Here is a 25,643-nt window from a genome sequence, read left to right as displayed (position 1 = left end):
AGTTTTCGTCTTTTGAGCCAAAACCATTGAAATATCTACTGGTTTTGTGATTGGGCACCAAGTAAAAGTTATAAAAAGATGCGGAGATTCGTTATTGGCCAAGCTAAAAATCTCATAGACCAGACTCATCAAGCTCGTCACAAAAGCCTCCGCCTTCTCTCTCTACTAGCTGCTTCCGACTCTGCTCCTGTTCTTTCTTCGCCGCGTCTCTTTTCTTCGTCTTCAGACATGTCTGGTTCTGGTTCTGATTCGTCGTCGTCCTCTCTTCCCGTTACTCTTGACTCCCTCAACCCCAAGGTGGAGTTTTTTTTTGTTTCTCTCAGCTTTTTCTCTTCTTTAATCAATAGCTGTGGTTGCTTTTTTGTTCAAGATATGTATTCGTGGAGATTGATATGTGTTAATCTAGAGAGTTATTGAGCATCTGCTTAGGGGTTTGATTATTAACACTTTAAATGATATGTCTTTGCTATGTATTATTATATTAGCTGAGACTTTTTTTTTTAAGTTGCTTTAGTGTCTCTGTTCGTTTCTAGATGCATGTAAAAGATTCGATCTTTGTGATTAATTAATTGGTTGTTTAACGCTTTTTTTCTTCCCATTTTGTTGACATGATCATGCTCAATTCTTTTAAATTGAATAGTTTCTTCTCAGGGGACAGTTCTGTGTCTACAGCTAATTCTATTGACTGTTGTCTTAAACATTTTTTTTTTGGGTTGTGTCAGGTTCTGAAATGTGAGTATGCTGTCCGTGGAGAGATTGTCAACATTGCTCAGGTAAAGCAACCATCTTTGTCCTAAGTTGTATTCTTCTAAACTTGAGAGACTGCCTTACTCATCTTGCTTTCTTCTCCCACCTTACAGAAACTTCAAGAAGATTTGAAGATTAACAAGGATGCTTATCCCTTCGATGAGGTACGGTGTATTCTTTTTTCTTATGCCGTTCAATCTTGTGTTTAACTTACGAATCTCATCGGTTTTTGGTCAGATTATCTACTGTAACATTGGAAATCCGCAATCTCTAGGCCAGCAGCCGATAACTTTTTTCAGAGAGGTAACAATAAGTGAGCTTTGATGGTTTCTGATTTGTTACATATGTTGAGTTAACATGTAACATCTATGTCTCCTCTCAGGTTCTTGCTTTGTGTTCCCACACAGCTTTGTTGGACGAGAGTGCAACACATGGTTTGTTCAGGTACCATTTATATGTCCTAACCTCGCTGTTCTGGTGGTATAAGCTTTTGTTTAACAATGGATGTTGCAATTTTTTATCAGTTCTGATTCTATTGAGCGCGCTTGGAAGATTCTCGACCAGATTCCCGGGAAAGCTACCGGTGCTTACAGCCACAGCCAGGTTTGTTGCATAGTCATTCTTAAACAGCATCTCTTAGTGAATGATTCCTTTTCTTAATCTTCTGTTGTGTTTCAGGGTATCAAGGGACTACGTGATGCAATTGCTGCTGGAATCGAAGCCCGTGATGGTTTCCCTGCTGATCCTAATGATATTTTCATGACAGATGGTGCTAGCCCTGGGGTAACCATCATCAAAACTTCCCTCAAATCTTTAGAAAATTATAGAACGAATTGTTTTTTATGGTAACAGTAATGTTTCCTCTTGTTCAAGGTTCATATGATGATGCAACTTCTCATAAGTTCAGAAAAAGATGGAATCATTTGCCCTATTCCTCAGTACCCACTGTACTCAGCTTCCATTGCCCTTCATGGCGGAAGTCTGGTATGTTTCCTTATGTCTGTCTGATGAATATATCATTTCTTGGTGCATACCTTCTTTGTTCTGATTGCTGTCATCTTCTTCTGGTAGGTTCCGTACTACCTTGACGAAGCGTCAGGATGGGGTCTTGAGATATCTGAGCTGAAGAAGCAACTGCAGGATGCTAGGTCAAAGGGCATCACTGTAAGAGCCTTGGTGGTCATCAACCCTGGGAACCCGACAGGACAGGTAAGCTGGATCTTCAAGACTAAACCACAAAACTACTCCAATCCAAATTTTACATTTTGTCTGAATTTTGGTCTGTTATTTGTCTGGTTAAAGGTTCTTGCGGAAGAAAACCAGCGTGAGATTGTTGATTTCTGTAAGAAAGAGGGCTTAGTTCTTTTAGCCGACGAGGTTTATCAGGAAAACGTCTACGTCCCTGACAAAAAGTTCCATTCTTTCAAGAAAGTAGCCCGGTCTATGGGCTACGGTGAGAAGGATGTCTGCTTAGTCTCGTTCCAGTCTATCTCCAAAGGTTTGAAAACAACTTGTTTCCTAGTCTATTGATAAGCTTATACTCAATGAGCAACTAGTCTCAAAACTGGATTCATTCTTTCTTTCAAATAGGGTACTACGGAGAGTGTGGGAAAAGAGGTGGTTACATGGAGATTACTGGCTTCACTTCTGATGTAAGAGCACAGATATACAAACTGGCTTCTGTGAATCTTTGCTCCAACATCTCTGGTCAGATTCTTGCTAGCCTCGTCATGAGCCCTCCAAAGGTATAAAAACATCTAATATTACTTTAACAGCTGGTTTGGTTTAAAGCTCAATTGACTTTAACAGATTTTATTAAATTTTGATCAGCCTGGTGACGACTCCTATGACTCATACATAGCAGAGAAAGAGGGAATCCTCTCCTCTTTAGCAAAACGTGCAAAGGTTAGCCAGCCATTCACAGAGAAGTTACTATGATACACAGTTACTTATGGTCTTAAATCTTAATGTGTTTGGGTTGAACCGTGCAGACCCTTGAAGAAGCTCTGAACAAGCTGGAGGGTGTGACATGCAACAGAGCAGAAGGAGCTATGTATCTATTCCCTTGCATTAACCTTCCACAAAAGGCCATTGCAGCTGCAGAAGCTGCAAAGACAGCACCAGACGCGTTCTACTGCAAACGCCTTTTAAACGCTACCGGAATAGTCGTGGTCCCTGGCTCTGGCTTTAGACAGGTTTGAAACTGAGAATGTGTCCTTTTCTCCAAGTAACCGAACAAAAACTTCACTTACTATTGTGATTAATCTTTGTGTGTTTTTGTCGGTTTGATGTAGGTACCGGGAACGTGGCATTTCAGGTGCACCATACTTCCTCAAGAAGATAAGATTCCTGCAATCGTGAACCGTCTCACTGAGTTCCACAAGAGCTTCATGGATGAGTTCCGCAACTAAGGGATTCAGTTTTTTTTTTAAACCTCTCTTGATAGATATGATCAATCTTGAGTAATAATAAGCAACAGAGACCTATGCCGTTTCTTTTCCATTGACGTTGTGTTTACAAAAACTAAGATAGTAAGTGTGAGAGCATATGTTAGAGCTTTTGTGAGAGGATAAAGTTTTATTGAGAGGTTTTTAAATACGATTAGTTGTTTTTAAAACCCCATATTAAAACAATGTTGAACTATTGCATGTTTTTCATATTTCAAAGTTTCATTTTCATACAAATTTGATTAAATTAAAATATATGATCAAGTGGATTTGAATTTATTATGATGTATTATACTATATAAGGACATGACGTAAAAGGATGTAAATATAAGTTTCTGGATTAATGGAATTTTGAATTAAAGATAATGAAAAAGTCTATTACAAAAAAAAAAACGTAAGTGTAATGCACTCTTTTAGAGAACAACAACATCCCAACTGGCTTATTTGCTATTGCAACTAACTTGTTTGTTGATTTATTTATTTGTTTCAATTTAATACTTTGATTTTGTTGGCTGTTGCCTTGCCTACCAAAATTAAAAGCTGCTGATCTTTTATAAATGAAAATGCAATTATTTTCTTCACTATTAAAGACTCAGTTAGATGAGATTGGATTTTAACAAAACAATAAAAGCTCAATCAATAAAGTTGGTTTGTTACTTTGTTATATCCTACATTACCTACAAGGACAAGGGTTTGTGTTTACAATTCAACGTTGTCTGCAGTGCATATGATGTAATCTTTATCAATAAAATCATCGATCACCTTGATCTGATCATTAATTAGACAACAACATATATACAGGAGATTTGTCCAACCCACTAGCATGCATACGTATGCACATATCAACATGCACACATATTATACGTTATACTCCATAATACTTACATAAATGAAAATATAGCAAGGAGACACTAGTTTTACGGATTATGTACCCTTGTCTTTATTAGCTGTTCATCTTTCTCTATCCATCTCTCAGTATAAATACAAACGAACGTAACTTCATCACCTTCAAGACAAATACTTGATAACTTCTTTTATTTAATTTAAAAACCTCCAAAATTTCTCAAAATCAAAGGTTTAATACTATACTAATGGCCAAGTTCGGAAAGCTAACAAAGCTCATAAAGAAATGGCCTTCCTTCACCAAGAACCACCACTCAACCACCGAATCCACCTCCTCCGTGGCCACCACCAAGGTCTCAAATTGCGAAGATCTTCAACTGGTCTACGTCGGGAAGTCTCGGAGACCTTACATGCTTAGTTCCAACGTCATCAACCATCCGCTTGTCCAAGAACTACTTGATAGATCGTCGAGATTCATCAACGAACTTCACGATCAAAAGACTGTCTTAGTACTAGCTTGTGAAGTAGTATTGTTCGAGCACTTATTATGGATGCTCGAAGACAGTTTCTCCAATCACGACGATGATGATGATCGAGAGATAGGATCTGTCCAGGAGTTGGCTGAGTTCTACACTTATTGACGGCGACGTTATTACTTATTTGTCTTAATATATATTTTATTTATTGAAAGTTTTTATTTGTTCCTACATGATCCAATGCGATCCCCAAAACATTAACTTCGGTTTTGTTTTCTAATCATTCTTAGGACATCTTCCCTAACACTAATTCAGTCAATAATAAAACTTATGTTTTAATGACTTCTAGCTCCATTCTATATACATGTATGCTATATATTTTGCATGTGTTATTTAGTTTTCAACCTGTTTCCTAGTCCATTGATAAGCTTATGCTCAGTGGGCAACTAGTCTCAAACTGGATTCATTCTTTTCCCAATAGGGTACTACGGAGAGTGTGGGAAGAGAGGCGGTTACATGGAGATTACTGGATTCACTTCTGATGTAAGAGAACAGATATACAAATTGGCCTCTGTGAATCTTTGCTCCAACATCTCTGGTCAGATTCTCGCCAGCCTTGTCATGAGCCCTCCCAAGGTATAAAACATCTTATATTAACTTAGCAAATGGTTTGGTTTAAGCTTGGTTCCTGCAATCGTAAACCGTGTCACTGAGTTCCACACGAGCTTCATGGATGAGTTCTGCGACTAAGGGATTCTGATTCTTAAGTCCTCTCTTTGAAGATATGATCACACATGCAGTTTACAGAAACTAAGATGAGCTTTTGTGAGAGCAAGAAGTTTTATTGAGAGCTTTTACTGACGATTAAACTAAACGTATTGTTCTTGAGAAGACCATAATATAAAACGTTGTTGAACTACTACTGCATGCTTTTCCATATTTCAAACCGAAAGAAAACTCAAATCAAAATAGGATTCAAAGTTTACATATTCGAACAAGAAAGAATAAAAAAGGTTCACAGACTCAAACAAAGCAAGAATAAACAACAGATTCAAACAATCTCATTATCGTCTATCTTCCAAGCCGGAAGTTCGCTGCGGCTGTTGTTCTTCATCAGGAGCTTGTCATATAGTCCAAAGTTACTTAAATATTGGTACTGCTTGTCTATTCCTTTAAACACTGTTTCCATCAACCTAAGCTCATCCGCATACATCTGGTCACAAAACCACACAATTTAAAATTCACTTCATATCAGGTTAAGCATATATAAGTTGGAAATATCGTTTGTTTACCTTGACTTCTTCAATCTCAACCTCATCTCCAACATGAAAATAGATGCATCAAGAAAATAATGCTCTTTCCAAGCAGGCCCGGCCCTGGGCTAAAACCCGTAAAACTTGGGTTTTAGGCGCCACACAATATATATATTTTAGGGGCACCAAATCTCTGAAAGTCTTTTAGGTCTAGTGGCTTGAATTTTACTCCTTTTAACTATCACTAGGGTCTTTTCCCGGGCTACGCCCGGGTAAATTTCTTCTTATAATTTTTAATTAATTTTAGTTTGATGATGATCTTATTTCTTCTTATAATTTTTAATTAATTTCTTCTTATAATTTTAAATTAATTTTAGCTTGATGATGATCTTATTAATTGTTTATATTGTTTGGATGGCATAATATTATAGCTTTACTTGCTTGTAAAACGGATGAGTAACACTCAAGTTTTCTAACTCGTACTCCATGCAATAAATCTCATTTTTGGGTTGTTATTTTGTCCTAATATTTTTTTTTTAAAAAAATGGGAGGTTAATGATCAAATATCATTAATTTCATATTATTCCACTTCATTCTCTAATTATACTACGCTTTTTAATTGATTGTATTTGTTTATTTTTGTTTTTAGTTTGCTCTGTGAGATTCTGTTTGGGTGGTGATTTGGTTCCGTTGAGAGCATTTAGTAATGTGGTTCTAATGATATGGCTAATCAACAAAAGATAGACAAAAGATAGGATGATTAGTTGGCAGCGGTTAAGTAGCTGATGCATTACTCCATTGTTTTGGTATCGTCTTGATTAGTAACTTTTTTTTAGTCTCTAAGTTTGCACATATTTTGTCTGTGGTGATGATATTTAGATATAGCCTTAAGTGTCACATTAGATGTTTTTTTTTTGTCAATTATACATATATTTTGTTAACTATGACTGATTTTTGTGAATAATTTGTTTCTATTTTTATTAGAAATTCTTCCATCATTCTTTTTTAATCTAAGCTAAAGTTTGGTACTTAAAAAAAGAGAAACCATTCATAAGATTTATTCTTCTTTATTTTGATTGGCCTTGGTTTGATGAGACTTGGAAAAAATAATTAAGTAAATAAATTATTATGTATTTTATTAAATCATCATTTGTGGACAATAATTAATGTCAACATTTTGATTGGATTGAAAATAACTTATAGTATAGATGCTTTGATTAAGTGACATAAATGAAGGCGTTACATAGACATCAGCCGGAATCGGTGAGTTGTGAAGAATTACGGCGTTTGATTTCCCACATTCAATAAAGAAAAAAAAGACTTTCAATAATGCAAAAATGAAATAAATTCCTAGTCTCAACTGGGCTTGGTCAGATTAAAACAAAAGCCCAAAAACTAAACGAAAATCATCTTCTATGATCCAAACGTGTGGTGGTGATGTGGAGAGATGAAGCAATCTGATTGGCCTGAATTTTAAGTCCTACGTGGACATGCTAAATCGTGAGTATATTTGGCTTTTAGTATAGTATAGTTTTTTGTTCAGATATTGCTTTCCATATTGTCACTGTGTGCTCTTAAGACTTTTTGAACATAAGCTCTTTGATTTGTGCATGTTAATATGAGGGGCAGATATGTGCTTAGGCTCTAATTTCTTGATTGTTGGTCAAATCTACTTCGATGGTAGCAGCATCCTCAGACCATTATCATTTGGTTGTACCTCCTGAAACTAATTAAATAGTTAATGTAAAAGCAGTAAATAACTGAAATAGTAGTCAAAAGCCCTTTAAAAAAAATATAAATCAATGAAGTAGTAGTTTATTAGAATACTATGTGTGTTTTTCCAACTAACCATTTTGTGAGTAATTTTTTAAGTTTTAATATACATTTAAAAATATTTAATTTATTGTCTATTGAAAGTAATATTAAATTTTATTTTATTTTTGTTATTTGTTAGTCTTGTTAGAAAACACATGCTTTTCTAATTAATAAGAAGATTTTCCTATTTAATTAATGCGATTATATTTTGTTTTTCAATTTTTATTCTATATTTATTAAATAAATAAAATTATTCAGAACTATATTTAAAATTCAATACATAAATCATAAATTATTTTTCCTTCTTATACATTTTTTGAATCCATTAATACTTTTTCGTATACATTTTTTTGACTGATTTTTTCGTATACATTTTGCAAACCTATTGTTTTTGAAAGGTTAAATGATGTAATTTAAGGTCCAATTGGTGACAATTTAAGTGAAAAAAAAATCTAAGGGAACTATAAGAAAAAAACTGAAGGAATAATTGTTCCTTGTATGATTTGATATGGAATATATTTGTGCCATAGTTCTTTATAGAAAAGGAACGATGGGGAATTAGTAAGCCTTATAAGTAATAAATTTTCTTTGCAAATGGTAAAATAATCTGGGAATGAACTGGAACGTAGTATTCCTTTCTTCAACTATAGTCAACCAGTTGAACTCTAGTTTTCCAAGATTACAAACTTCTACTTTTAATTTTCTTTAGTGGGATGAACAATACTCTGAATACATGTTTTAACCTAAATGCAAGAGAAACATTATTATGCAAATTCCGGTTTTCTATTATATATGAATAATACAACAAAGTAACTATAATAAAGAAAATTATATAGCATTAAATAATACCGATTTAAATTTTGTATGCTGGTTCAAAATAATTTCTTATACTTATTTGAAATTTTTTAGTTTAAGGCAAGGCTTAAATCCATAAATGAAGAAAAAGAAAGATTGAAGCCTCTTATAATCATCCAACCACTGTTTATACAGAGAGAAATTTACAAAGAATCTAAGTTTTCGTCCTAACATCAGCTTAGCATATATCGAAACAATTGTTTTGATACTAATTAAAACCACATTAGTTAGTCTTCTACATATATGTATGTGTACACAGTACACATTCTCTCGGGCCATCCACTGCTACAATATTACATATATCTACACTGCTACACATAAACACACGTTGAATCTAGTTTGATAAAGAAGCCTCCGTTTTTGCACGCGCCCTGAAGCTTTTCTACTGTGTTTCCCGCACTTACCTCTACTGCTTCTTTCTTGTGGATCCGAAACGGGTTGTGACTTCTGACCTGGTAAGCCGATTGGCTTTGTCTCATCCATATCTGATTGAGTTATGGTTTTATTGTAATATATAATAGCTGCATCGAGGGTGAAGAGATGGACAGTTAGCCCATAAAGCATTTTGACAGCAGCTAAAAGAGAAGAACAATACCACAGTTCATTTTTCAAGCACTCTGTCTTAATCATGTCTTCTACCACAACTGCTGCCTGAACTAACTGAGACAAATATGATAGGCATACACACTTAGATTAGATAGAGAGGAGTAAAAAGAAAAAGAATTAAACCTCAAAAATGCTTTGTGAAGAGTTAACAGTTTTGTAGGCCTTTTTACAAAAAAAAGAAAGAAGATTTAACAGTTCCCTACCAAAAGATTGACACTTCCATTACAGAAAATACCAACAGACAAACAAAACATGGGAAGTAGGGACATTGGATCTTCACTGTAAAATGGCCCATCAATTGCTCAAGACTTTGTAGTCGACTTGCACCTGTGTCCAATTCAAGAGCAATTATGCGTTGATCATTGCAAGTAAACATTTTGCTACCTCTCAATGATCTGAACTTGTCGATCTGCTTATTACCAAAAGAAAACCTCAGTCAAATTTTGGCGATCGAAAAATACCCAGACAAAATGGAAAATTCAAACCAACACTACCGTACGACAGCGAGGATTGACTATGGCAGCGATGATGAACTATTATTTCCAGCAAAATTATAAATATCATCGAAGTATCTCTCCATCGTAGCTGTGTGGCTCTTCATCACACAGACAAAACACATTTATACTATTGAGCTTCAAGTGGTTACTTTCGAGGCTTTGATGAAGTTACGCACAGAAGCTGTTGAGTTGGGTAACCCCATACCAACCCCAATTAAAGTTCCACCTTTGGCGATGTTCTTTGCCTCCCAAAAATGGATCAATCGGAATCGAAGCTGTGACTCAGAAAGTCCCGGCGAGATGTCGTTGAAGTACATGGCGACGGGAGATTTACCGGTGGCTAGCTGAGACTTCGTGGTGGATTTCATTGCCATGGATATCGTTTCTGCAGAGTAATTTTTTCGATTTAGGATGGATCTAAGTTTAGAAAGAGAGCTTTATATAGGAGAAGTATGAAGGGGAGATGGAACAAAACATTGAAGAATGGCTTTAACATAGTCATTGATGATAAGGTAACGGTGAAAAAAAAATTAGGGATTGGAGAAGATGAAGTGAAATCGTCGGGAGAGACTTCCAAAACTTGAAGACGAAGAAGTAAGAGCTGGGTGGGCCAATCATTTTTTTAGAGAGAGCCCCTACAGAAGCCCACCTTAACTGTTAGAAAGAGCCCCAACGTACAATCATAAACCAAAAAAAGTACATGACGTGGCAAAAGGAAATGTTCTGATTGGACTATTTTCCTGTCCGACGTGGACACTCTAAAAAGCCTCCCTCAAGCCCTTTTAATATAGTATAGATGTGCAGGTTCGAAACCTGTACTTTCAAAATTTTCTCCCTTTTGATAATAATTGAAAGAATCTAATTGATTCTGATTCCTTTATTGATGATCTTAGTTTCTTTATATTGTATGATACAGTCATATAAATAGAGTAAATCAATATCTTTTTCCAAATCGGTGCCATTTACGAGACATTATTCATCTGTCTCTTCTTTCTTCTTCTTTGATGCATTTTTCTGTTTTCAATTTTGAGTGGAATTAAGCTGTTCTTTTTACCAATGTGTTTGTAGAAAGTATTACTGGCAACAAAATAAGAAATCAGCTAGTAAATTAGAGTGATCCGAAACCAAAAATATTTTCAAGTAACATGTTAAACTGTATATGAGCGTTTTAGAATCATTATTTTATCAAAAAAAAATTGTTTGGTTTCAAAAAAGCAAAGCTTATTAAAAATTGTTGTTGTTAGAGCATATATAAACCCATCTGTATTTCACTTTAATACGAAACTTGGAGTAAAAAATGCTTCTAACTCCATTTTGAAAATAAAGTCTCCAGCATCTTGAGACACCCTCCCTTCAATCTTCTTCAATGCGAGTCAACACCTTCTTCTTTCTGCTCAACCCAACAGAACGTGATAAAATCCTCAAAGAGTAAAAGCCCAACCCGAGACACACACAAGCTCAACGAACCAAGAGGAACCCGAAGATGTTGCCAGCACAATGATGAAACTGTGGATCAAAAATCATCTGAAAATGTCCAGACTTCAGCAACTGTGACTCATATAGGAGACGATGAGAGGATCACAAGGCAATGCGAGAACGGTTCCTTTCAATACTTGGAGGAAAAGGAACCTTCCCGGTAAGCGGGAACGGTTCCTCAGATAGAGGAAACTAAAGTCTCCAGCATCTTGAGACATTGTTCTAAACTTTTCCTTCAATCTTCTTCACATTCGTTCAGCTTACATCTTCTCAAAATCTTGATGTAACTTTCCTTTCAATCTTCTTCACATTCGCTCAGCTTCCATCTTCTCAAAATGTTGACATCTGATGTTTCAACAAGAGATAATAAAGTAACAAATGCTTCGAACTCGAATCTATTCCAACAAGAGGTAATAACGTAACAAGTGCTTTGAATTCGAAGTGTTGAACTAATAGAGTCTATCGACCATAAAAGAAGAAGAAGAGGATTGATCTAGGCGTTCTGGTTCGACCAGTTCTCATAGAATCATATCATTAGTTTTTTTTTTTTGCTCAAATTACATTATTTTTTTCTTATTTTTTCCTCAATATTATATTAATACCATATTATAAGAGAGGAAAGCTAATATATTTTAAGCTTTTGATATAATCACTGATTAAAAAGTAGAAGCTTCTTAATTGTGATACTTTATTGTAATTAGAAGAGCAAGAAATTCTCTTATATGTTAATTTATTTGTTTTTATGTTTTAGATGTTATTGCCACATTGTCTTTTCAACCTTTGAATGTCATGTGAATTTATTTTTAAAATATGTTATTTACAAATATATTTTATTCAATATTATAAGTAAATATAATAGTGAAACATAATATTAAGTTTTTATAAAGCAATTCAAATTCGTAATGATTTCTATAAATAGTTTCAAGTAACTCTCAAATAATTATATATTTTACTATGTCTTATGTAATTAATAGAAATCTATAATTTCTTTTGGTATGAAATTCTAAATAAATTAATCCGATCAGGCATGCATCTTCGTTAAATAATGAGATATTTTTATTATGAAATTCTATGTTGGTATGTACTATTACAATATTGTTATGATATTTTGTTGAGAAATTTTTTTAGTAAACTAAGAGAAAACATAAAAAGGATCAGGAATTTCTTCATTTCTACAAACAATTTATCTTCAGCATATGTCGCATATTTATACTTATTTAATAAATTGTATGTTGTTGCTTTGGATACAATTCAATACCTCTATTTGTATTTTGGTATATCAATAAAAAAAGGACTAGAAATGTCAAAAACATTTACTAAACTGATCAAACCACATCACGCACGCCGTGACCATACTCAAAAATCAAAATTCATTATGAAAAACTGAAAACAGTATATCACAAGAGAAGTCAACAAGCTTTTGAAGCTTTACAGCTTACAAAAATATTGTAAGCAAACTCACTCTCTCATTTCCATTTTCACTCCAAAAAGGACATTCTTTATCCATCATAAACTAGGTTAGGTAATTCTAATAGGCGAAAATTATACAATTGAAGTCGATGCCAAAAAAATTGTAATGTAATTTGCTACAATCTCATGTAATTGATGTACTTTACCAAATGACTTTCTCTATAATAAAAGCCACAGTTACATTATCCAAAATAGATACTCTCTCTGTTTCAATATATATGATGTTTTAGGCGATTGTTTTTGTTTCACAATAGATGATGTTTTCATATATCTAGGTAACTTTAACTTTATCAAAAACTGTGTAGCTAATGATGTTTTTATTATGTTTGTTTATAATTAAATAAATTAGTTTTAAATTATATTCCAATGATTTTTTTGTTCAGAAAAGATAATTTTTTAATATGTGTGCAAAGAACCAAAACTTCATCTATTATGAAACTGAGGGAATATTTAAATTAGGAGTACTCAACATAGTGTCGTACTTCGGAGATGATTGGTTGGGCTGTAGCAAGTGACTTTAGCTTTAATTTTTATTTACAGTCTTAAAAACTACCAATTATATTTTATATAAATTTTTAAAGCTACAACCAAAAAATTAATGTTACAGTCAAAAACAAAAAAAAAGCTATAAAATGTTATTTTTTAAAGCCCCATCTTTTTACCGGTAAGAAATTTTAAAGCTACATCTTCTAAAGCTAAATAAAAAATTCTATAGACTAAATTCTAAAGTAAATTTTTTACTGTTACAGCCTAACCAATTACTCACGAATTTCTGTTGGAAAAAAAACATTGGGAAAATCCCATGAAAAACTTTCAAAGTGGAACTTACTTCCACTTTAAACTTTCAAGATTTATACTTCCCCAATAAAGTTTCAAATTGAAAAATACTCTTAACAAAAACCATGAAAGTGGTTGCGGTTGTAACTTCCGCCATCCGGGTTCGATTCGCACTAGGAGGGACTATTTACATTGCTTGACTTCCCGGCAAAGAGGTGAAAACACTTTTTTTTTACCAAAAGAAAAAAAACATGAAAGTGCCTTCCGTGTGTTGTTTTATATTATGGTGGAGTGAGTTATAAACTCCGTTGACGTGAAGATTAACTCCGTTGATAACGGACAAGTCCAAAAACAGCTAAAATACATCAAAATATGCATTTTCAAATTTCTTCTATATATACATCATGCAAAAAAAAATACTGTAATATTTAATCAAATCCTTACCATCATCAATTAGTTTGTTGCCTACAACTACAAATTAAATATTTCATGATAGAATCTTTTTGATTGAACTTTTTAGAGGATAATTGTAAACCAAATCGTTATAACTTGCACCTAACGACTAAAAATAAACTCCACAATAACTTGCAAACCAAATTGTTATAAATTGCAACTAAATTCACTATTGCATTTATTAATATCCAAGTTAAAAATTGATTGCAAACTTTAGTACAAAGCAAATCATTTAAAATAAGTCAGACGATCATCTTAAGTTTAAGTTTCTTACAAATATTTAACAAAATTTGATTATAGCCTAAGTTCGAGATCTTTCGAACACTGGCCTTCTTCCATCAACATATCTTTATCACATTCTGGTTTGGGTTGAGCCGGTCGTTGTGGTTGTGACGACTGTCCCTGCTCTAGCTGTTGACCAGGTACAGTCTCTGGCTTCGGAGGATAATGATGACCACCACCATTTTGGTTAACTTGGTATGGAGCTCTAGCCACAGCCCTGTGATGAAAAAAGAAAATATACGAAAATTGTCATGTGAGTATCTATCGCGGTTTTGATTGATTACTAGGATCATTTAAGAGCACTTATAGTTGTCAAATACATAATCTTTTGAACTAGTCAAGTTATGTTTACCTGTCTTTACGTTTAGCAAAGAAGCGATGTAAGGAAGCTCTACGTGCTATACGTTCCACGAGCTGGTTTTGTTGTTGTTGCTGTTGTTTGACATCCGCAGTATCTGTGGGCTCGTTGAGATCAGGAAGAACCATGTTGCTTTTGTTGTGGTCCTTTTGGACATTGATTTGTGTCTGAATGTTAATATCAGTCACAGACTTGGCTTCTTTTGCTACCTGTATTATCTCTTTAGCTTTGTCTGAAGGAAACTCATTGTATACTAGAACTTTTCCTCCAAAGAATATTGTCAGCTGAGAACTAACTGGCTCTGATGGTTCACTGTAAACCAAAATCCGGTTTCAGAAGAGAAACATTTAAAAACCGGAAGAGCAACAAGTATTATTATAGACCTCACCTGAGATTGGTAGCTTTGGCTTTGCCTCCAAATGAACTAGAGGGTTCGCCTAAGACATTAAGGGCTTTGAGTTCCGAATTTGCCTTATGCATCACTTTTTGTTTCTCTGAATAAAGAGAATAAACAACTCTTGTCAGCTTTATTGGAATCAAACGAATAAACTTTACAAAAAATAATTATTATTTTTTGCGATTCATGAACCGTATCAGTTTCCAAAATCAACTAAATTCTCTTCTTATTTTTTTCCTGGTTACATTTTACAAAAGTAGATTAATTCGAGTTTTAAGGAAGTGACTTGCAAATAAATAAAATAAAAACAGACTTTACTATTACAAGTGGCGGACGTGAGAGCTAGGAAGATATAAAGTACCTTGTTGATCAGAGTTTCCGGGTAACCCGAGATCCGGACCAGGCTTTCGGACCAATCCAAGATCTATATTACCGAAACTACCCTTCTCCTTCAAGTAACGGCTGAGCAAACTACATCGCCGGGTGAAGTTGGACTTCTCCGGCGGTGGTGCCTTACCATCTTCATTTCTTGACATATTGTGAATAATAAGGAGAGATTCTCCAGAATTCTGTTTGTTTTTAGTTATGTATTTGTTATCTTATTTTTCCTTTTTCTGTGCGTCAAATGGAAGAAAGAGAAGTGGGATGCGTCGAGCTCGCTCATGTGTTTTATAAACTCATTTTCTGTGGCTTTTAATAGCCTCCAATAAATAAATAAAGATGAAAATAATTTTTTTTTTGTTTTATTTTCTTATTCTTCTTTTTCAGTATGTAGTAATTTTACTTTTTATTGATAAATGAAAATTCAGATATTTGGCATAATTCATCATTAATAGCAAATAAATATTCCTCGGCTGTCAAAAAAAAAAAAAAAAAAAAAAAAAAAAAAGCAAATAAATATTCCTCGAGTGAAAGAGAGAGGAAATTTCATAACAATATTAAAGTTAATGGTAGTAATCCATTGTTGATTATTTATTGTTATAAGTTTGGTATAACAAATCCATCGCCTATCTTACTATTTAAATATGCTCACATGTTTTTGTTTATTTTGTTACAGAATATCTGTTTATGGACGGTCAGATTTTAAATTTAGACTAAACAATTCTTTTTTTCCGATTAGAATTTCCCGCACGTTTTCCTTACGCGTAAAGAGTTACAAACCGACGACCACGTTATCAAACGCCGTTAGCCAATCTGCTACATATTCGCAAAGGAACCCCCAAAGATGTATGTAACTACAAAACTGCCCTTTCACAAGAACTAAGTCTAGCTTATCGTGTGGCAGCATCGTAGTTATAACTCGCATTCATGGGACTTTTCATGCGTTACAAGAACTTGTTAGTTAACTTTAACGGAAACTCGGATAGAATAGAACGTGGGCCATGTGGGGGCTCTGCCTCGTAATTTCCGGAGTTCCGTGTGAAAAAAATTCAAAAGAATGCACTTGTCTGAGACCCGACAGAACATGAAAAAAACACGTGAGTTAAATAGAGTCATCTGTTATGATTAGGACAAGTCGCGCAATATCATACGACGCACTCGCGACAGCAGTAATGTGTGATTTGCATTTTTTTTTTTCCACGAGAGAAGGCAAATCTTTTGATCCCACCTTATACGATTAGTCAAAAAAAAAAACTAATCGCTAAAGGATTAATTGACTGAACTGGCCCTTTCACGGATGCAATGATCAATACGTTGCTTCATGATTACGACTCGTTAGAAAAAACGTGTTCTGGTAAAATGATACTTTTCTAAAAAGAGAGAATAAAAGTATGGTTCCTGGGACCTTCGTGATGTGGAGCTTAATCTTTCGATTGTATTTTTGAATTTCTTTCTCCCGGAGATTCCTAGGAAGTTGTGGCTCTCAGAATTTCTTTACGTTTTTGTTAGCAATGTATATAAAATGGGCTTGGGCTGAAACTTTCAGTTCCGTATGTTTGAGATTCTTCGGAAGTGTGATTTCTAACTTTTTGCCGAAATAGCCCATAACTAACTGTTACGTGTGAATGTGATCAAACTTGTACTAGTCAAATATTCGATTTTAAAACTTCCGAGAAAGCAAGTCAAAAATTAAACACCAATGTTTTTATGCTAAAGGGATAGTTTAGTTTATGAATTTTATTTTGGTTATTTTAATTAGTGGTATTTTAATTGTAGCAAGCAGTGGTGTATATTGATAACATTTGAAGATAAAATAGATTTATGTTCTAACGAGCTTATTGAAAAACTAATAGCCTCATAGAACTTTATTGAATGATAAAGAAACTAAAGAGAGGAAGCTTGAGAGTTGTCACCAAGAGCTAACAAGATTGATTGATATCATAAAAAAGGTTTAATGTGGTTGCAATTATGACAACCAAAGTTACTTACACAAGAGTTCATAACAACATATATAAGAGTCTAGATTGCTAGAAACCCTAACATAAATGGGTCTTGGGCCTTGGGTCTGACTTGGGCTTGTTTTGTAATATATATGTTTGAAACTAGGACAGACTTGGAAGAATAATCTCACAATTCATTGTTTTATTTTGAAAGCACTTACTACTACTAATCCAAGAAAACGGGGGAAATTATTAAGTGGTTATAGTTTCTCCTCATCCTGAGTGAATCTTCATATTTTTTGGTAATTGATTGGGACCTCTAACATTTTTTATATGATATATAACAAGGATAAACTAGAAGAAGTATTATTCAGTTCAACATATGGCTTCTCTTACAAATAACTTAACCAAACGCACAAAGAATATAGCATTGAAGAAGAAATATTCACCTTTAAAACGTAAGGTTGTCCACCTTAACATTACACAAATGATCACATAAATACACACATGTATGTATGTTTCAAGAACATGTTTGCCTCTATGGGCCCAAATGCCCACATATCAAATCATGCAAAAAAACAAGGTATACATACATGTACACGTGCAGATGCATCAAAAAAATCCTCCAAAATAAGAGACTCGTTTCGTTATTTCCTTTACGAGTTTGAATCTGCATAAATGATCGAAGAAAACATCTCACATAAGCTTTAGATAAGACAAACATAGAAGCTTAAGAGATTCTCGTGTTATGTCTTAATTACCTGTACGCTGAATAGATTCTTGCAAGGGCTTGAAGAACGAATGTTTTGATCAGATCTCAAGAACTATGACTGTAATAAAAACAAGATAGAATTAGCTCTTGTTTATTTATGAGTTTTTACTAAATTTAATGAGAATCCGATGAAAACTCACAGTCAGAATCTGTTTTCACCCATTTATGTCCATCGCTGCTACTTCTTCTTTCGTTGGTTTCTTCTTTTTCTTCACTCTTCAAAGAGAGTTGTTTCTTGCCTTGCAAGCATCTCTGTGTTGTTGATGTTGCTGGTTTCGACGAGGATTGAACATTAATCTTCTTATGTAGCATCATCTTCAACAACTGTAAATTGATATTAGATTAGAGACAACCTAAAAATATTATATTTGAATAAAATTTATATATACTCTTTTTACCTTCTCCATTCTTGATTCTTGAAGCGTGTCTCTCAGGCTAGGGTTCGGGGGTGTAGAAAACCCATCCGCACATACAAAGATCTTCTTGAAAAGATATGAGACAGACGTCTTGCTTATCTCCGTCTTCATCTTATTCTTCTTGCTCTCTATAGATATCTCTTTGCATCTACCAAGAATAACGTTAATTGTTCGTTCCATATCTTCACTCTCTTCAGATGAATCCACAACAGCGCAGAGTGCATTGCTGATTCGCCTCTCCACATCTAAACTCGATGGACAGTTCAAGAATCTATCCAAAGGAAGGTTTTTCATGAGCTCTCTATTCACATCAGACTTCCTTTTCTTAGTTCTTGATAAAATCTTCATCAACTCCTTTTGCAGCTTCTTGGCCTCCTCTGGAGTAAAATCATCAATATCATCAGATGAAGAAGGCTCTTCTTCTTGCTCGGAATGCGAGATAGACTTCTTCTCTTCTTCGATCTCTTCATGAACATTGTTGCTCTCTTTTTGGCTCACACCAGTGCTTGTTGAACCAAACGTTCCAATAGCAAGCAAAGCGTGAGGCCAGTCGCTAAACTCCTCTCTTGACTCTTGCTTCACATGATCTAAAACCAATATTCAAGAAACAAAAATTAGATGACCAATCAAATTAGCAGAAGAAAAGACAAGAATCTTGTAAAAATAGGTCCAAAACCAAGATTTAACTAGGACAATAAATTTCAAAAAGAGACAAGAATCCTGGTGGATTGGTCGCACATATCCCTAGCAGACAACAGAATCTTTAAGTTAAGATTTATGAAAGTAAAATCTTACGAGAAGAAGCAGAGGAAGTGCTTGTTCTATTATAATCCCCATGTTTTGCATTTTGCTTGTTCAGCATCCATCCTAAGAACTGAATACAACAAGGAAAAAAAAATTAGAAACCATATGAATAAAATAAAATAAAATCAATGAGAACATATCATGTGTTATGTATATACATATACTAAATGCAAAGGACCACAAAACTGACCTTCATGTTTTTTTTATGATCTTCTATAACAAAGAGATTGAATGTATATATGTATTAAGTCACTGGTGAATTGCTATTGGTTATTATAGAGTGGGAGAGAGTTTTAGACAAGTTGGACTAAGATTGGTGAATTTGATGTTGTTCAAGTTCCAAGTTTGACTATTTAAACGAGAGGATTTCAACTTTTAAAAAGAAAACTTTTAAACTGTTCTTTGTAATCTTGTGTTCAGATATTATCTCACTGTTGCTACTTTATACAACTCACAAACTCACTCATATTAAAGCACATATTCCCACGTAAGCAACGAGTCCACCAACATTCTTCTACATTTTACTACGGCCCACAGATTAGCTATACATTAATTCTTTTTTAAAAAAACTTAATTATAGGTTTAAACCCGTGTATTGGAGAGAACGTCACGGCTTTGATCTCGGCTCATCATACACGGTGGCCGTGGAGCAACCTTGACGATATACAGAAGTTAGACTAGTCTCGATATGTTTCACCAGTCAAAGTTCTAAGAACGAGAAATAATTGAATCCCTAGACATGCATTACGTTGAATGGTTAGTACGGTGACACGGAGTGGGTTCTCCTCAAGTTTGTGTTAATTACTTATAAACTTGTGTTTATTAGTATACATATAATTGGGCACGTTGCTAGTTCCACCACTGTTGACATGGGTATATGCAAAAAAAGTAGATAATTAAGCATAGTTATCGAAAGTAGTGTTTCAAAATTAATAATTAACTTAGTTTTAGGTGCGAAAATTAACTTAATTATGTTTTCTGGTCCTAAAGATTAAAATTTCATTGACATATAAAAGAGAATCAACCATATATAGTTATCGAAAGTAGTATTACAAAATTAATAATTAACTCATTTATAGGTGAGGCAAGAAATTAAACTTATGTCTGGTGACTGGTCCCAAAGTTTTACATTTTATTTATATAATTGTATGTTCAGTCGATATTATTTATAGGTATGTAAAGTGTAGCTTTTAATTATTTACGTAATGCATTTAGCCATCACATATTTGGACGTGAGCAGGTTGGCAAAGATTTTCCTGAAATCTATCAACGGATAAAGCGTCCCGACCAAAAAACTCAAGTCGAAGTGACTAAATTAATAGCCCATACAAATTACAAAGTATTTGCACACTTTGAAACGTAACTAATTTACTTTCTTGATGGTAATCGAGACCATTATACCACAACGTACATGACTACGTAATGTTGTTTAATTAATACATATTCAAATCCGTATGAAAATTATTCAAATCGTATGAAAATTTAAGTTAGCCATAGTTCATTTACAGGCTCGTATCGTTTCGAGCCAGTGCTGGTTACCGAAAGTATATATACTTATAGTAAGCTGCATTAACATGGATGGTGAAATTGGTGTCAGTTCAATGTCGTAACTCATAGCTTACAAAACAAACGTCAAACAATGTATAATAAAGACAAGCGACTAAGTCCAAGATTAGACATGTCTACTATACAATGTATTATTGATCATCAATTATGTATCCACAGTAGTCTTAGATCTTATAAGAAAACTATTAAAAATCTGTAAAGTGCTAAAGTTATTTTCAAAAAGTGCATAAAGATCTGATACAAAGAGTCGGAAAGAAAGAAAAAATAACGAAAATCCATGTAAAGAGCTGTGCAATGTCCCCTCAAGTCTTTAACTCTTCTACGTATAAGGGCAAGTGTCTTATAAATTCTTTAGGGCAAGTGTCCAATATTTCTAAACTCTTGCACCAACTCACATAAAAATGTTTTTTTTTTATGTCTGCAGTGTATCCATGTGGAACTGCTCCCACTTATATGGATCAGTAAAAATAGGCTTTCTGCTTGCTTAAAGGATATGTAAATAAATAAAATAAAAATGATTGTCAAAGCCCAATAGAATTGCATGTTACCAAATCAATTAACATCATTGGATTTATGGATTAGCAAACATTTTCTTGGTCTCCATGAAACTTTGTCTTCTACGTCAACTTTCTCTCTCACCTTCTTCTTTTAATTTTTCTAGATATTTTTATTTAATTACCGAGTACTATACTTCAATTTATACTTACTTAGCAGTATCTTTAGCAAACCCGAGAATTACTGAATATAAAGTTAGACACTTAGACACTAATCCAAATGTTTATAATGGCATCACACTGACGCGCGCACACACACCTGATTAAAAATGTACTTAATTAAGAATGAGTGGGGACATTGGGACAAGAATTAGGATTAGGGACCACTCTAAATAGTGATTAATATGTGGTTTATACATTTAATACGTTGTCTTAACTCTTGTTTACTGTGATTAACACAAAATCTAGGGAGTTCTTAAGATGTCTTTGTGATTCTCCAAACAGTACACGTGTTAGACATCTAGATTCTAATTCCCTTTACTTTACAAAAACTTGGAAGTAGAAATTTATATATTTGAAATTCATCATGTTGTTGTTAATGGATGCTCAATCGTCACGCGATTCGTCAGCATGCGACTAGACGTTAAATAGACCGAATAAAGTTATCGGTTAAGTAGCAACAAGATATAAAGAATCAAATTATACATACATCATGTTGTTGAATAAAGTCATTGGAACGTACACCGGTGGCCACCATTCCTGGCCCATGCAGTCTCTTGACCCGCAAGCTCCACCTTTATTTAACAGCCAGTGCACTATACTGAAAATTATTTAAAAATAAATAAATAAATATATATATATATATATATATATATAATCTTTCATCATACTTCATAATATGGGCTAGATATCAGAAATGGATTATTAAACTATAATTATATCCTTAATTATTAACAAACATTAAATTAATTCTAGACAATTGATATAAAAAATTGCACACATTTTAGTGATATAGGGGCCAAAAAAGTCTATAACTTTTTAGATATACTATTATATTTTTTTGGTACAAAGTCCTTTTAATATTAAAGTATAGTTTAAGAAACTCATCTGAGTTTTTGAATGATGAATATGCTCTTAGATATCCTACTATTATATTTTCAGAAATGTATTAAACTGAATGATTAGTACAAATTTCTCAAATGTTACACATCTAAACACTAAAATTTCCCGAGAAAAATGAACTGGTTGTGTATTGGCCTAAACCCAACTCGTCTTTTTTTTTTAAATAACCGAAGATTTGTGACTGAATTTAGTAATTCTCCTATAGCCAAAACCATGTAATATCAGTTTCCCTATCATTCAAACCCGTAAACCCAACTCGTCACTCAATTCGTTAACTACGTTAAAAAGGTTTAATTTATGATTAGAGAGTGAGGCAAAGAGAGAAAAATATCGAGATGACAAATGCACAAGGACCGAAGAACGATGGAAGAATGGAGAAAGCATGTGAGTAATTGTTAAGACGAGACTTTTTCTTCTGTTTTGTAACGTTTCCGTAGCTGAGCTAAACTAAAGTTTCTATTTCAGGAATGTTTTCCTCTCTTCCCTTTCCACGCTTTTTATTTCTTCTTTGTTAAATTTCTATATTTACAATTTTTTTCAAAACTAAAAAATAATAGGCCTTTTGCCCATCTTACCCTAATACCTGGGCGAGGCTTGAGTTATCCAGAACAAAAAGCCCCGGAAAACAAATATTGTATGCATAGATAAACCTTGGGGGGTGTCTATGTAAAGTATACTGATGTGTCTTTAGATTGAAATTTGTTCCCAAAATTCATAAAGTTCAATCGAGATTAATGAACATTTGTTATGAAACAGTATATGTGACTATAGATAGATCAACCAACAGTTACAAGATTACAAAGAGAATATATATTGGTGTATCTTATAGTTCATCATGTTGTGAAGCGATGTCACCTGCAAATATCAGAACGGATATGGTTTGGTCAATGATACTAACTAATAATACTGAATCAAGGAACAAAAAGGGATGTGAAAAAACCACTAAACCTGAAACTACATCCTTGAAGAAAAAGTTAATTTCTCTCTCAGCTGATGAAGTTGAATCGGAGCCGTGCACACAGTTTCTCTGAGAGTCCTTACCACACAATGCTCTGATGCTGCAAGAAACAAGACAAGAGTTTATAGTGATACATGACGGAAGATCAACCAAATGAGTCATAACAAGTCAAAGAATGATCTTTAAATAACCTAATGAGTCATAACTTAAGTCTCACAATGTATTTGCGAATTCTATAAATACAAAGAGAATAAATCAAACCTGTGAGGATGAGATATCTTAGCCTTTTGCGAATCAGTAGGCCCGATTAAACCACGCCAATCAGAAACAGCGTCTCCTTTCTCCAACACCATCACCACCACAGGACCACTTATCACATACAGTAGTTCACACGCATTAGCAAAAGCAGATGCACTTATAGTGTTAGCATCGAAACTTGCTCACCTTGTCATGTAAGAAACAAGATGAGGAAAAAAGCTCCTTGACGAATGCTCGTCGTAGAACGCAGAGGCTGCCTCCTTCTCCAGCTGAGTAAGCCTCTCCTTGACGATATTAAAACCAGCCTCGACAATGAGCCTTTTGATTTCTTCAGTGTAGTTACCAGAGACTCCATCTGGCTTTATCATAGCCAATGTTCTCTCTTTACCTAAACACCTAAACAGTTTTAGCTCATCAAATCGGATAACAAAAAAAGTAAACAAAACACTAAGCCGTTGACATTTGGTATAAGCTAAACAGCTACGAGATTCATCCAGAGACAAGAGTTTTCAATTGGATCTAAAACCGAACTCGCAGATCGAATCCAATAGAGTTCTCAGACCAAACCGATAAAAACCCTAGCTTTTCTAGCTCACCTGACCGACGGCGACAAGGAGACAGAGACAAGAACCAGGAGTAACAACACTAGGTGAGCTGCGAATCCTGACATCAACTTAATCGGAGTTCAGAAACGGCGCGGTGGATGTCAGGCGGGAATAAAACTGGTGTTCGGGGTAGGTAACGGCGAGTTGAGTTTTCTCCTCCGGCAAGCGGCAGTTAAACTCTAAAACGCGCTTTTAATTTACTCAATCACGGTTGAATGAATCTTTTACAATCAATCTTTATTATCAATTTGGGCCGGTTAGGCTATTTAAAATTAAGCCCACCAACATATCCCTTTAAATAATAAATAGCAAGACTATAGTATCATATGCATTTTCTTGCACTTCTTTAAAAAAAATTAAATAAAAAATGTATATTCAAAATAAAATAAAAACTCGTCAAATAAATTACGTCATCCTTTAATCCTTTTTTAACGATCATCCTTTAAACTTAATATTATTTATTTAGTGTAAAAATTTAAACCACTAAATCATCGTGCTTCCACAAAATATACAAATTTATACCACTTTGTGAATTCAACAACAAGTTATTACAAAACTAAGTGTTTACATACGGACATATATTTTTATGAATATATGTTAGTTTATGTTTTATTAATTCAAAAATCAATGATAAGTTTTTTTTTATGTTTTCAAAATATTTAAATAAAACATCAAATTATTTATATATAAAAAAGTTTTTCATTAAAATATATTTGCTTAATATTTTTCTGAAATTAAAAAAAATACTGAATTTTTTTATGTTTTCAATAATTAAAAGCAAACATCAAATTATTTATATATGAAAAATTATTTATATAAATTAAACACAATATATAAGAATTATCTTATTTTTAAAAAATTAATATTATTAATAAAAATTGTTTTTAACTTTATATAAAAATTCATTTAGGGCATAAACTATATTAGTCAGTTTAACTTTTAACATAAAAACTTCTTTACGAAAAATCACTTCGCAAATAATAGTACATATAGATAATAGAATAAATCTGAAATTACAAAGCACCACTCACACAATGAAAGTACACCTCAAGAAGACAACGAGAACTTAATACATGTTTGGAATGAAAGATGCAATTCCTCATCATTTGATGGACTTCAGAGAGGAGAGAGGCCATAGGAGAAATGGCTAAGGTGAAAGATGAGTCTAACACCAAAACCCTCAAGCAAACGAGCCAAAGAGCGATCACTAGAGAAAAACGAAAGCAACCGAATGGAGTACCATAAGGTTGTGAGAAGCCAAACTCAGCTAGATTTTAGTTCACAGTAGTTAAGATGAAGTGCTAAAAATTAACTAATATGAAAAGGTAAAAAAATGTTAAATGAAACTTGGACGGTGGTAGACGCACATGACCCCTAGATTGGATGCATTAGTGGGCCGAAATTTGCACAGACGTCTTACTCGGTGTAGCATTCAAATTCAAAAGATCCACCAAAATCTCACAATTTAGGCTTTTAAAAATAAACCAATAAAATGATATTGACATGTAACTATAATTTACTTGGATTCGTTGACGCTTGACAAAAACATCTCTTGATCGAATTCTTATTTCTGTC

General features: G+C 33.8%; 5 protein-coding genes across 6 annotated transcripts; 2 read left to right on the top strand and 3 right to left on the bottom strand.

Annotated features, from left to right (window-relative positions):
- The first annotated feature begins 32 nt into the window (after positions 1-32).
- On the top strand, positions 33-3,390 carry LOC106387618 (alanine aminotransferase 1, mitochondrial). The gene is made up of 14 exons (XM_013827516.3): positions 33-297; positions 723-773; positions 861-911; positions 985-1,050; positions 1,130-1,191; positions 1,272-1,350; positions 1,426-1,530; positions 1,621-1,731; positions 1,819-1,956; positions 2,050-2,245; positions 2,338-2,492; positions 2,578-2,652; positions 2,739-2,942; positions 3,042-3,390. Exons 1-14 carry the CDS (start codon positions 79-81, stop codon positions 3,156-3,158), a joined length of 1,629 nt encoding a protein of 542 aa, XP_013682970.1. The 5' UTR covers positions 33-78; the 3' UTR covers positions 3,159-3,390.
- A 208-nt stretch (positions 3,391-3,598) lies between these two features.
- LOC125577166 (auxin-responsive protein SAUR77-like) lies at positions 3,599-6,993 on the top strand. The gene has a single exon (XM_048738145.1). The coding sequence runs from the start codon at positions 4,286-4,288 to the stop codon at positions 4,676-4,678; it is 393 nt and encodes a 130-aa protein (XP_048594102.1). The 5' UTR covers positions 3,599-4,285; the 3' UTR covers positions 4,679-6,993.
- Positions 6,994-13,859: 6,866 nt separating this feature from the next.
- On the bottom strand, positions 13,860-15,558 carry LOC106387620 (protein TIFY 11A). The gene is made up of 4 exons (XM_013827518.3): positions 15,114-15,558; positions 14,744-14,849; positions 14,350-14,667; positions 13,860-14,214 (listed from the first exon to the last, which is right to left on the bottom strand). The coding sequence occupies exons 1-4, from the start codon at positions 15,286-15,288 to the stop codon at positions 14,010-14,012; spliced, it is 804 nt and encodes a 267-aa protein (XP_013682972.2). The 5' UTR covers positions 15,289-15,558; the 3' UTR covers positions 13,860-14,009.
- Positions 15,559-15,784: 226 nt separating this feature from the next.
- LOC106386196 (protein LAZY 2-like) lies at positions 15,785-22,679 on the bottom strand. The gene is made up of 6 exons (XM_013826077.3): positions 19,256-22,679; positions 19,057-19,135; positions 18,244-18,848; positions 17,986-18,169; positions 17,835-17,903; positions 15,785-17,743 (listed from the first exon to the last, which is right to left on the bottom strand). The coding sequence occupies exons 1-5, from the start codon at positions 19,259-19,261 to the stop codon at positions 17,884-17,886; spliced, it is 894 nt and encodes a 297-aa protein (XP_013681531.1). The 5' UTR covers positions 19,262-22,679; the 3' UTR covers positions 15,785-17,743; positions 17,835-17,883.
- Positions 22,680-22,914: 235 nt separating this feature from the next.
- LOC106385281 (probable nucleoside diphosphate kinase 5) lies at positions 22,915-24,304 on the bottom strand. Of its 2 annotated transcripts, none has more exons than XM_013825202.3 (5): positions 24,060-24,304; positions 23,650-23,851; positions 23,467-23,574; positions 23,196-23,305; positions 22,915-23,102 (listed from the first exon to the last, which is right to left on the bottom strand). In XM_013825202.3, exons 2-5 carry the CDS (start codon positions 23,829-23,831, stop codon positions 23,071-23,073), a joined length of 432 nt encoding a protein of 143 aa, XP_013680656.1. In that variant the 5' UTR covers positions 23,832-23,851; positions 24,060-24,304; the 3' UTR covers positions 22,915-23,070. The 2 variants fall into 2 exon arrangements, with proteins under 2 accessions (XP_013680656.1, XP_013680655.1); XM_013825201.3 differs by having other exon boundaries at positions 23,650-23,859; positions 24,060-24,286.
- Between the last annotated feature and the right edge of the window lie 1,339 nt (positions 24,305-25,643).

The sequence above is a fragment of the Brassica napus genome, chromosome A8 (genome assembly GCF_020379485.1).
Source record: "Brassica napus cultivar Da-Ae chromosome A8, Da-Ae, whole genome shotgun sequence".
NCBI lineage: Eukaryota > Viridiplantae > Streptophyta > Magnoliopsida > Brassicales > Brassicaceae > Brassica > Brassica napus.
Note: the sequence above shows the minus strand (reverse complement) of the source record. Positions and strands in the feature narration are given on the sequence as shown.

Excerpts from the sequence above, each read along its gene's own strand:
- LOC106387618 (XM_013827516.3), top strand. The coding sequence starts at position 79 with ATGCGGAGATTCGTTATTGGCCAAGCTAAAAATCTCATAGACCAGACT. Across the intron at positions 298-722 it reads TTGACTCCCTCAACCCCAAG|GTTCTGAAATGTGAGTATGC; the intron begins GTGGAGTTTTTT and ends GGGTTGTGTCAG. Across the intron at positions 2,246-2,337 it reads GTTCCAGTCTATCTCCAAAG|GGTACTACGGAGAGTGTGGG; the intron begins GTTTGAAAACAA and ends TCTTTCAAATAG.
- LOC125577166 (XM_048738145.1), top strand. The coding sequence starts at position 4,286 with ATGGCCAAGTTCGGAAAGCTAACAAAGCTCATAAAGAAATGGCCTTCC.
- LOC106387620 (XM_013827518.3), bottom strand. The coding sequence starts at position 15,288 with ATGTCAAGAAATGAAGATGGTAAGGCACCACCGCCGGAGAAGTCCAAC. Across the intron at positions 14,668-14,743 it reads GCCAAAGCTACCAATCTCAG|TGAACCATCAGAGCCAGTTA; the intron begins GTGAGGTCTATA and ends TTTGGTTTACAG. Across the intron at positions 14,215-14,349 it reads TTTGCTAAACGTAAAGACAG|GGCTGTGGCTAGAGCTCCAT; the intron begins GTAAACATAACT and ends TTTTCATCACAG.
- LOC106386196 (XM_013826077.3), bottom strand. Across the intron at positions 18,849-19,056 it reads CACTTCCTCTGCTTCTTCTC|ATCATGTGAAGCAAGAGTCA; the intron begins GTAAGATTTTAC and ends TATTGGTTTTAG. Across the intron at positions 18,170-18,243 it reads AAGAATCAAGAATGGAGAAG|TTGTTGAAGATGATGCTACA; the intron begins GTAAAAAGAGTA and ends ATCAATTTACAG.
- LOC106385281 (XM_013825201.3), bottom strand. The coding sequence starts at position 24,133 with ATGTCAGGATTCGCAGCTCACCTAGTGTTGTTACTCCTGGTTCTTGTC. Across the intron at positions 23,575-23,649 it reads CTTGTTTCTTACATGACAAG|TGGTCCTGTGGTGGTGATGG; the intron begins GTGAGCAAGTTT and ends GTATGTGATAAG. Across the intron at positions 23,103-23,195 it reads CTTCAAGGATGTAGTTTCAG|GTGACATCGCTTCACAACAT; the intron begins GTTTAGTGGTTT and ends TGATATTTGCAG.